The sequence below is a fragment of the Triticum dicoccoides genome, chromosome 7B, assembly GCF_002162155.2.
Source record: "Triticum dicoccoides isolate Atlit2015 ecotype Zavitan chromosome 7B, WEW_v2.0, whole genome shotgun sequence".
Classification (NCBI taxonomy): domain Eukaryota; kingdom Viridiplantae; phylum Streptophyta; class Magnoliopsida; order Poales; family Poaceae; genus Triticum; species Triticum dicoccoides.
The window spans coordinates 668,763,342-668,775,080 of NC_041393.1; the positions used below are offsets into that span (position 1 = coordinate 668,763,342).

Here is an 11,739-nt window from a genome sequence, read left to right on the forward strand (position 1 = left end):
TAAAGGAAAGTCTGACAATCACGGAAGAGAAGTTTCAAATATTCAAGGAGGCTTGCGAGGCCGAAGCTGCCAAAGAAAAGTCTAAGTACATGAAGGGGCTTCAAAAGAGGAACATTGGGACCCACCACCTCGGAAGCCGTGGTTACGGTGGAAAGAGGTCCAAATGGGCCAAGAAGGACGTGGAAGCCGCGAGTCTGGGCATCCCAGACCCCTTGGTGGATTTCACCGTCCCGCGGGAGCGTGACGTCCTGAGGGCCCGCCACCGTTGGGACCCACTGAAGAAGGTTTATGAGACAACACCGGTCATTACGGAGTTCATGAGACTGCTGGTAATTTTGGTTTCTGATCAATTCGACTGCACACCTTTGTCATATTTGTAAACGATCCTTGTGCCTTTTGCAGAGAGAGCAGCACCGGATTGTGGCCGAAAGCGACTCGCCGTCTGAGGCATTGGTGAGGCCCAAGTGGGACACTCCATTCAACCGGGCGTTGAACATATTGAAACAACAACCGGTGGATACTCGGCCGTCGTATGGACGCGTGCACGGTGTCGGAGACGGTGCCACGTGGAAGAAGTACTACCGTGAGACCACGGAGGAGAAAAAGGAAAGACGGAGGTTAACTGAAGAAAGCATCGACAAGAAGGTTGAGATTGCGGTTGAGAAGAAATCATCTCAGACAGTCGCAATAGCGCTAGCTGCCGCAAAACAGGCGATTGCAGATATATCTACTTCCTTGGTGACGGGCGTTCACACTTGGACAAAGCAAAATCCAAAAAAAATGCATAGGACTTTCCCCTTGCTAACTTCTTGGCAGCACATGCTCCCGCACCTGCTCCCGCACCGGCTCCCGCACCGGCTGCCGCACCGGACGTGCTCGATGGTGCCTCCTCTTTGGCTGAGCTCGACGCCCTCACGGTATCTGCCACACCGGCCCCCTTCAATATAAATGTATAATCTCCCGTTTTCGTTGCCTTTCGGATGTCTCACGTCGCAGACTTTTCTTTGCAGGCCGACGAAACACCGTGCACCATATTGTACACCATCGGCGAACAGAAGGTGGACGTGGGGAAGGGGACGATAATGGAGCCGAAGGAACCATTGTTCCACAGCCGGTCGATCCCCCGGAACGTCTTCAAGGTTTCCGTGGCCAGTGTCAAACCGGGCCACGAGAATTTGCCTCCTCTAATACTAGTGGGGGATGACGACGAGACCCCACAGCGCCTTGGTGATTGTTGCAATGGGTGGGTCCTGTTGTGGCCAAAGAGTCTGCTTCGTCTGGAGGCAGCCGGGAGCACACCCACGAGCACGCAGCCTCAGCAAGGTATGAACATCAACACCCCACCTACCCAATTAGCGTCGGGTGTCGGGTTGGGTGATAGCGGACGGGGTAAGCTGGTGGCTCCATTAGTCGCTGATGACGTCGCCATGGATGAGGATGAGGATGACGATGGCGCTGAACAGTATGTCTATACTGGCGCCTCCTCAGGGTTTGAGCATCATGAGTCGGTGCATGAATTACCGTCTCAACGTGTTATTGACGACCATCCGGTGGTAAAGAAGCCTAGGAAGAGAGCGAGGAAAGGCAAAAAAGCTGATTCTATGATCCAGCCGCCTCAGCAGCCTCGGCTTCAGGACCGTGTAGATATCCCCGATGCGGATAAATGGCATATCCCAGGTCGACCAATCCTACCTGAAACAGCGCTACGGGCCAGATTCGGCGATCTAAGGAGACTTCATGACGATGTGCTGCGGGTAGAGAAAGGCCTCATCGCCTCGAAAGATCCAGGATACCCACTCTACGTGGTAAACATTCCGCCGAAAATGTCGTACGTCGACGGCTTCCCCGCGGATAAGTTCTTCCTCCGATTCGATTACATATTCGACATGTTTCACGTGAAGAAGCTGGATTTTACGTTTGTCCGCCTTTATGCCTTGCACATGAACTACATCATTGGGGTTGAGAAGATACGTTTTATCTGTGTCGCTGACCCGTACTACATGCACGAGGGCTTCTTGGGAGTCTGTGCATAGCATCGTGAATACGCAAGGGATTACATCGTCAGTTTCATGCTCGCCAATAAGGACAAGGAGGTGATTCTCGTGCCTTATCATCCCGTGTAAGTCATCCACGCTGCTATCCTTCCTTCGATTTCAATAATTCATTTGCACGGTGGAGGCTAATTAATTTGAGGTGTACTTATTTTGCGCAGTGGCGGGCGCGCCATCCTCATCATCCTCTACCCCTGATTCTCCCACGCTCTTTACTTGGACTCGTCGAAGAACATTCACAAAAAGGATTACACCCACATCAAAGATGTTCTCGACAGTGCTATGTTTTACTACCAAGCAAGGGGTGGAGAGGTTAGGGACAAGAAGAGAAGGGGCGGCAGGGCCGCCTTCAGCCATAAGACCGACTTCTGCTGCATCCAACAACCAAACGATTCTCTTAATGATGGATTCTATGTCCTACACCACATGCTGGAGTACCGACGGGATCACCAGAACCTTCACATGGCACCTAGATCTGGCGATGCCCATATTCTGCAATGGGCAAAGGACATAGGAGATATCGAGGATCATCGACTTCGAGCTGAGTTCTATAACATCCAGCACGAACTTGCCCAAATCATCATGAATGAGGTCGTCGGAAAAACAGGGATGTTCCATGCAGAAGGACAAATGTCGCGGGAAGACATCCGAACATGGATAGCCTCTCAGTCTCGACATGAAGCCTTTCACTAAGCTCGATGACTATCTCCCTGACATGGATGGATGGCACGACATGATGGAGTGATTGTCGATATATGACAATGTGTCCGTTTAGTCCATACTTTCTTTTATGACAAAACTTTGAGTTATGCACGGTGAAACTTTATTTGTGATGTAATTAAACCGTCCTCCTCCTCGACTAGCGAAAATCACTCTAGTTAGGTTATTTTGGGTACGATGAACTTTGTTATTTATGCTTATGATATGTTGTTTCTATTTTTGCCAAGTCTGTCTCTTTCTGTTGCTCAACTATATATGTTGCATATCATCGACTCATGTGACGATGCAGGTGCATAGATCATAGATGGCGAAGAAGTGCTACGCCAGGAGTATATATACGACAAGTGGCCGGAGTGTCAGGCCCAGGTGTACCGGTTTTCGGTTTCCGAGCGACACGCAGTACTTAGTTTAGGTTCACGCTAAAGCGAGAGAGGGATACGAACTCATGTACTCAAAGTGATAGCTATTCTCGCGTATATCATTGTTTAGATGGATGACGATGTATTTGCAAGTAATCGAGACTTGTATCGCTATTTTCGAGATTGATGACGAGAGACCACTTTGTGTTGGATGATGATTATGATGATGACATGATTTGATGAGACTAATTGTATGTATATGCTATGATTACATTTGTATGTGGATGATATGCTAAAGATTATTGTATAAAGCCTATTCAAATGCAAAACAAATAAAAACAAATATGCAGGGAAAAAAACTAATAAAACTAGTAGTAGCGAGGGGGGGGGGAATTTAGCAGTAGCGCCGACTTACCAGTAGCGCTTCCCTGTAAACAGCGCTGCAGATAATATCAGTAGCGCCCTTTTCTAAAGAGCGCTGCAGCTATTCATGTGTAGCAGTAGCGTGGGTCAACAGGCGCTACTGCTATACGTTAGCTGTAGCGCCTTATTAGTAGCGCCGGTACCCGCGCTACTGAGAGGGCCAAAACCCGCGCTGCTGCTAGGCTTTTCCCTAGTAGTGCCTCGATGATGAATTCCTGAAGACCACTGCTATGGGTAAGCAAGGTTTTGGTTACCAAATGAGGCAATTTTACCGAGGGGTACTGATAAAACGTGGTTACCACGGTTGCCGAGAAATACCGAGAATATTTCGAACAAATTTTACTGTTGAATTTTGAATTCAAATAAATGAATGAACGAACATTCGAACCAGAGACCTGTCAAAACAGGAACTAGGTTGCTACGAACACGTCATAATCAACTCTCATGGCATTAATTAGATCCTACGCAGTTTACTACAAATCGAGCGTTTAAATTCAAAAATTTCAAAAAAAATGATATTTTTTGCTCGGTATGAGGATTTACTGAGGGGCACGGAAATACGCGGTAACCATGGGAAATCTTGAAATTTCGACCGGTAACCAAAACCTTGTGGGTAAGTAAGCCTACCGCAATCTGTGGCTCAACGATTAGAAAGATCGCACGGATTAATATTCTCATCAAGATGAATCTGTTGGTTTGGTTCTGTTCAACGGAACCTGGGTGTTGAGCTTGAGGCCTCTGTTTCTACCAAAAATGTTGATGGGACCCTCCTTCTGAACTCGAATGGATTTTGCTTCGCTCATTATCTAGGCCGTCAGTTAACTAGCATGAATGTAATTGCGAATTCTATGGCGCTGTGCTCTAAAGTTTTTATTTTGCTCTTTTCAGTGGCTCAGTCAATCCGAACGGTAGTACAAATCGGTTTGCCAATTTGAATTGTATATACTTAGTTCCAAGGGGAATAGGGAAGGGGCCTTACCCGAGTGGGCAACGTACACGGGCTTGTTTGCTTCGCTATATACAATCTGCTTACATATTCTTTCTTCCTAAAAGAATATAACGTGTTTTTTAAACAATGGCAGGACCTTATGCAAGTTCAGGCTGGTCAGACCTCCCCATGGATCTCCTCATCTGGATACTGCATCTCCTTGAGCTCCCCGAGGCCCTCACCTTCCGTGCTGTCTGCTCGTCTTGGCGTTCTGCATCAGCGGCCGCAGGCGGTGTCCCATATCGCCAGACGCCGTGGCTCGTGTCCTTGGCGAACGAGACTCTTCCGGCAGGGGATCAGCATCCGCGTGTGCGTCGTGAGTTATGTGATCCTGCTGCTAAGACTGAGCTCCGCAGCCTCCTGGATCCTGATAGAACTTTTCAGGTCAGCTTACCCAGGGGACAGGCTGTGGCCTGCTGCGGCGCCTCCCATGGCTGGTTAATCATGGCGAACGAGCTCTCGGATCTCGTCCTCTACGACCCCTTCACGGCGACGTTGATCCCGCTCCCACCAATCACCGGTTTTGCGTCGTGCATCGAGGGGGTCTACGGAGACGAAGGGAAGATCGTGGGCTATCGTTACGGGTGTTACACGATAGGACGTGTTTATGATGTGCAGTCTCCCGGCGGGTATTTCTACGACAAGGTTGTGCTGTCCGGTCCTCCGTCCACTTGTCGCGCCGTCGCTGTGGTCATCCACCTGGACGGCAAGCGGCTCTCTTTTGCAAGAATAGGAGACAACCATTGGCAACAAGTTTCGGTGATCCGAAGAAGTGGGGATAGCTTTGCAGATTGCATCTACCACCGCGGAAGGTTCTATGCGGTGACAATGGAAGGGATATTGAAGTCATGGGACTTTGGTGGACCAGACAAACCGAGGAAGAAGACGGTCATCGCCGAGGATGATGAAGACATGTTCGACGACCCAGTTATCACTAGGTATTTGCTTTCGACACCTTGGGGTCATCTCCTGCAGGTGCGTGTCTTTCTTGACACGCTCCAGCGAAACAACGTCAGGATTGAAATAGACAGGTTGGACCTCAAGAGTCAGACAAGGGTAGCACTGAGCTCAGGGAAGGCTCTGCGGGGACATGCGGCCTTTGTCGGACAGAATAGCCCAGGCATTTTATCCACCAAAGAATTCCCCAAACTAAAACCGGATTGTATCTATTTCACAACTACACGCCTCAGAGAGCGCCGCCCTTTCGAGAATCGCCATAACCAATGGAGCGGCGTGAAGGTCTATGACCTGAAAAGACGGACGCTCGAGGCCGCTTTCCCGACTGGTGGAGGTCATTACGGAACCATCTGCCCTTTAGAAGTCTGGTTCACGCCGGGTGTAGTCTGATCTAGCCAGCCATGCTGTAACTTGTAAGTGCCATTTTGGTCCATAATTAAGTAGCATCAGGCCTAATGATTTTTCTGTGAGGCCTCACTTTTGTTAAATCATTTTCAGGGTGGAAATCTGCCTCCAGTTGATGGAAGTTCCCTTTCAGAAAGTGAATCGCCTGTCTCCTCGATAATTCTCTTGTCTCTCTTTTGGCTGTTTTCATGTGTTAGCTTGGAAGAAGGTTGCCAGCAGCAGACCTACACCGTTCCTTCGCTCGTGGTGTTGGTTTTATTATATAGTGTATGTGTTTGATTGTTTCAGAGAAAAGCAGCGCATGGCGTGTAAAATGTGAGTTCTGTGTAGCTCAGGCTCAAAAAAAGATTAGTGAGTTGTGTGCCCCTTGTGTAAATGCTAGAGACCAAGAGCTTGTACTATTTGTAGTTTGCTGGACACCGAGTACATTTAGATGATAGCTTAATATGGTTATTAATATGATGAATCAACTCATCCTGTGAGATTTATAGGACCTTGGAAGAAGCATGTAAAATTTTGGAGGTTATCTTCCATACACTAGAGATCATATATATAGCACAATTTTTAAAATATTGAACTTGTAAAACTTTATACAATGCTCAAAGAAATAATGCTACAGAAAACTGATTTGTTCTCTTAAGACAGTGTGTGCACACCAATTTTGTTCTCTCAAGACAGTGTGTGCACACCAGTTTAAATTAAAGTTAAAAAATGACCACTAACTTTGAAATTTACCTTGAACTTACTTACTTACTAAGCCTTTTGTCCCAAACAAGTTGGGGTAGGCTAAATATGAAACCCTTTCACGAGGACTTCCCAGGAGGTCACCATCCTAGTACTACTCTCACCCAAATGGTTTCATACCCAAAGGACTGGTTAGTTTTTACGTTGGCTCGCCAAGCCTATCACAACCCTTAGATATGAAACCCTTTCATGAGGAGGGACTGGCTAGTTTTTACGTTGGCTCGACAAGCCTATCACAACCCTACTTCTTTACCCGGGCTTGGGACCGGCTATGCCTAGAAGACATAGGCGGAGTTGAAATTTACCTTGAACTTACTTTGGGAAAAAGAAGAGTGTCCAACAGCTGAGACCAGCTGCAAATATAACATAAAATCGATCACTAATTATGTAGTTATGTTGGTATCTTTGTAGAAAGTAAGTGTTGATGCTCGAAAATGGCATGATTGCAGCACATATATTTTTTAATCCTCTGAGAGCATGGTATACATGGTTTTAATTTAAATTTGAACTAAAACCACGACATTTATTTTGGAATGGAGGGAGTATGTTATTCTGGATCTTTGTGATGTAATAGAATGATGCATTTGTGTTTTGTATTACATCAATACCGTGTATGTTGGTGAATCAATTCAGGGCTAACATGTTAAACACATCCACTTAGATGAGACTTTGCTAATTCCAATCCTGATGAGAATTAGCAAATCAATTGTTTCTTTCACTTCAAAGCTGTGATGAAAGATTGAAATAACTTTACAGCCTGGGGCGTAGATAATAAACAAAGCAAGTTCACAAGATGAAGTTGACCAGGAAAAAATCCATTATTTCTTTCTTGGGTAGAATCAGAGGGCTAAGCATCGCACAGAATGAAACCAACAGAGAAAATGCATCTTTATGAAAAACCAAATCTTCAGCATTGAACTTTTCTCTTAAGATCAGACTCTTATTCATAGGCAGTGATATTTAGCTCGGTGCACATCTAAACCTAACCAAATATTCAGCATTGAACCTTGTGCTGGGACAGGACATCATACAAACTTGTGATCGCCAACATACCAGCTACTACTATATACACAGAACTCATTAATCTATATACACACGAATCACACTTTCCACATTATGCAACACGTTCTTGAAACAAACAACTGCAAAAAGAATTTAGAAGGAAACAATCAAAGCAAAGCACCAGTTATGCGTGCAGCATGAAACATCTTCCGACATGGTTGCTAAGTGATCACAGGCTCGGCGTGAACCAGACCTCCGATGGACAGATTGTTCCATAATGACCACCACCCGACAGAAAAGCATCCTCCAGCTTCCGACTTCTCAAATCATAGACCTTCACAACGCTCCATTGGTTATGGCGATGCTCGAAAGCGTCCCTCCTGAGACGGGGAGTCGTGAAGTAGATACAATCTGGCCTTACCTCGGGGAATTTATCGACGGACAATATACCCTGGCTATTCTGACCAAGGAACACCGCGTGTCCTCTTAGAGCCTTCGCAGGGCTTACTCCTACCATTTGGCTGCTCTTGAGATCCAACCTCTCTACATCAACCCTGACGTAGTGCTCCTGATACTTGTCGAGGACGACACGAATCTGCAGAAGATGTCCCCAGGGAGTTGAAACTAGGTATCTCGTGATAAGTTCAAAAAAGTAATCATCTCCCTCGGCCATGATCGTTTTCTTTGGCGGTCTGTCCTCCGGTCCACTGAGGCCCCAAGAATTCAATTTACCTTCCATTGTCACCACGTAGAACCTGCCGCGGTGGTAGACGCAATCGGCATAGCTCTCCAGGCTTCTCCTTATCACTGAAACTTGTCGCCAAGAACTATCTCCCACCCTCGCAAAAGAGAGTCGCTTACCGTCCATGTGCATGGACAAAGCAATTGCGGGATCAGCAGATGGAGAACCGGACAACACAACCTTGTCATAGAAAAACCCACCAAGAGACCGCAGATCATACACACTGTCACTCTCAAAACAACTGTAACGATAGCCCACGACGTTCCCTTCATCTCCGTAAACCCCCTCGATGCACGATGCAAAACCGGTGACTAGCGGGAGCGAGAGCGACGCCGTGGTGAAGGGGTTATAGAGGACGAGATCCGAGAGCTCGTTTGCCATGATTAACCAGCCATGGGAGGCGCCGCAGCAGGCCACGGCCTGGCCCCAGGGAAAGCTGACCTGGAAAGTTTTCTCAGCATCCACAAGATTGCGGAGCTCAGAAGTGGCAGTAGGATCCCATAATCCACGACGCACAGGCCTCTGTTGATCCCCTGCCGGAAGAGGCTCCTTCGCCAAGGACACAAGCCACGGCGTGCGGCGAGGTGGGGCACCGCCTGCGGCCACAGAACGCCATGATGGGCAGACAGCATGGAAGGCGAGGGCCTCGGGGAGCTCAAGGAGATGCAGTATCCGGATGAGGATATCTATGGGGAGGTCCGACCAGCCTGCACTTGCATAAGGTCCTGTCATTGTGAAAAATTCACCGAAAAAGATGTAAGCAGATGTATAGCCCGTGTACGTTGCCCACTCGGACAAGGCCCCTTCCCTTTTTCCCCTACAGTATATGTACCGAAGGAACAAGAATACAATTCAAATTGGCAAACCGATTTCTACTATCGTTGGGATTGACCGAGCCATTGAAAGAGCAAAACAAAACTTTACATCACAGCCGAGTTTAACTGATGGCCGTGGAGGATTCCATCAACATTTTTGCCTCCAATAGATTCATCGTATTTATATGAGAATAGTATATAATCCGTACGATCGATTGGCAGCAAAATCGCATCTTCGCGACAAAAAAAAAAACTGCCCCCCTCAACAAAACTCCACACGCAGCTCATAAAAATTGGATCTTTCTAAGCGTTGTGCGACAGATCACGGTACGCTTACCCATGGCGGTGGCCTTCGAAAATTCATCATCGAGGGAGATAGGAGGGGCAGCTGTGGAAGTATCTCCAATGGTCTTCTCTTCATCTGAAACGAAAGAAAGGGGATCGGAATCAGGGGATGCGTGAAATCCGGCCGGTGAGGAGGAGCGGCAGGGGGATGCGGCCACTATCGTGCCGGCGGCGTAGGTTGAGGGCTGCCATGGCGGGGGCATATGGGGTGGGGGGTTGCTGGACTGCGGCGGCGCAGGGTGGGGGCGACGAGCGCACCCATTGGTTCCTTGGCTTCGATTGAGAGTGGGGATTGGGGAGACGCGTAAGAACATCTCCAGCCATTCGGCTCCAGGGCGACGAAAAAGAGCGGCATGGAGTGCGCCGGTGATAAACTTGGCGCCGGGGGCGGTTCGGCACCTAGCGTCGCCTCCTAGGTCGCCCCCAGGCGCCGTATTTAGCCCAGCTTTCGGCCCAAATATGTTTAAAACGGCCTGATATCTGCGTGAATCGACACATATTTAGCGCGATTCGGCGTGTTTCAGCGTGAATTTTCGTATACAAATAGAAACCAATTAGTTCGTCACATAGTTCGGCGTGTTTCGACGTGTTTTATCACATAAATCAAATAGTTCAACAAATAATTCACTACAAATTATATAGTTTAACCAATAAAAACTCAAGTTTCATCACACGTCATTCCCGGCCTCGCCCTTGAGCCTTCATAGGTGCTCCACCAGATCGTGTTGCAGTTCTTGATGCACCTGTGGGTCTCGGATCTCCTGACGCATAGTGAGGTAGTCAGTCCAGTTTACCGGTAGCTGGTGATCAACTTGGGCAAGAGGACCCTGCTTGTAATATGGTTCAATGTCAAACACTGGCTCTTCCTGCTCGCTCTCAATGATCATGTTGTGCAAGATGACACAGCAACTCATGATCTCCCACATTTGATCTTTCGACCAGGTCTGAGCGGGGTACCAGACAAAAGCAAATCGAGATTGAAGCACACCAAATGCCCGCTCGACATCCTTCCTGCGAGCCTCCTGAATCTTCGCAAACCATGCGTTCTTGCCTCCTGGCACAGAGTTTGAGATGGTCTTCACAAATGTCGACCATCTCGGATAGATGCCATCAGCTAGATAGTACCCCTTGTTGTACTGCAGGACGTTGATGTCATTGTGAGTTCCTGGCATCCCAAAGAAAGAGTGCCAAATCCAGAGGTCCTGTGTGGCCACTGCCTCAAGCACCACACTGTAACCGCCTTTGGCGCCTTTGTACAACCCCTGTCAAGCAAATGGACAGTTCTTCCATTTCCAATGCATGCAGTCGATGCTTACAAGCATCCCAGAAAATCCTCTTGCTTCATTCTGTGCTAGGATCCGAGCAGTGTCTTCCGCATTGGGTGTTCGCAAGTACTACGGTCCAAACACTGCCACCACTGCCATGCAGAACTTGTAGAAACACTCAATGGTGGTGGACTCGGCCATGCGCCCATAGTCGTCGAGTGAATCACCGGGAGCTCCGTATGCAAGCATCCTCATAGCTGTCATGCACTTCTGGATCGAGGTGAATACAAGTGTGCCGGTGCAATCTTTCTTGCACTTGAAGTAGCTGTCGAACTCCCGGATGAAATTCACAATCCGGAGGAAAAGCTTTCAGCTCATCCGATAACGGTGCCAAAATATTTTCTCACCGTGCAATGGAGCGTCGGCGAAGTAGTCCGAGTAGAGCATGCAGTAGCCTTCCAGACGATGTCGGTTCTTTGCTTTCACCCGCTCAAGCGCCGAGCCACCTCGTCGCGGCTTCTCACTGCTCGCGAGCAGGCCGGCGAGGGCGGCGAGCACCATGAGATGCTCCTGCTCCTAGACGTCGGCTTCGGCTTCCTCATCCAGCAACGCCGCGAGCGCCTCCTCATCACTACTAGGGAAAAGCCTATACACAGAATCTTACTAGTAGCAAGGGTTAAAACCCGCGCTACTGCTATCAACTTAGTAGTAGCGAGGTTTTAACCCTCGCTACTACTAAGCGGTCTCTACCGTGCCCCCCGGGACATGCCATAGTAGTAGCGCGGGTTTTTAAAACCTCGCTACTACTAAGTTTGATAGCAGTAGCGTTGGTTTTTAGCCCTCGCTACTACTAAGTGGTGCCATAGTAGTAGCGAGGGGGTAAAAAACCGTGCTAGTACTAAAGGTCCCATTTTCAAACTCTC

At 48.2% G+C, this 11,739-nt stretch overlaps 1 protein-coding gene across 1 annotated transcript; it reads right to left on the reverse strand.

The window, feature by feature from the left end:
- Positions 1-7,706: 7,706 nt before the first annotated feature.
- On the reverse strand, positions 7,707-9,809 carry LOC119341722. Its single transcript, XM_037613583.1, has 2 exons — positions 9,544-9,809; positions 7,707-9,116 (listed from the first exon to the last, which is right to left on the reverse strand). The coding sequence occupies exons 1-2, from the start codon at positions 9,752-9,754 to the stop codon at positions 7,879-7,881; spliced, it is 1,449 nt and encodes a 482-aa protein (XP_037469480.1). The 5' UTR covers positions 9,755-9,809; the 3' UTR covers positions 7,707-7,878.
- Positions 9,810-11,739: the final 1,930 nt, after the last annotated feature.

Excerpts from the sequence above, each read along its gene's own strand:
- LOC119341722 (XM_037613583.1), bottom strand. The coding sequence starts at position 9,754 with ATGCCCCCGCCATGGCAGCCCTCAACCTACGCCGCCGGCACGATAGTG. Across the intron at positions 9,117-9,543 it reads TTCGAAGGCCACCGCCATGG|GACCTTATGCAAGTGCAGGC; the intron begins GTAAGCGTACCG and ends TCACAATGACAG.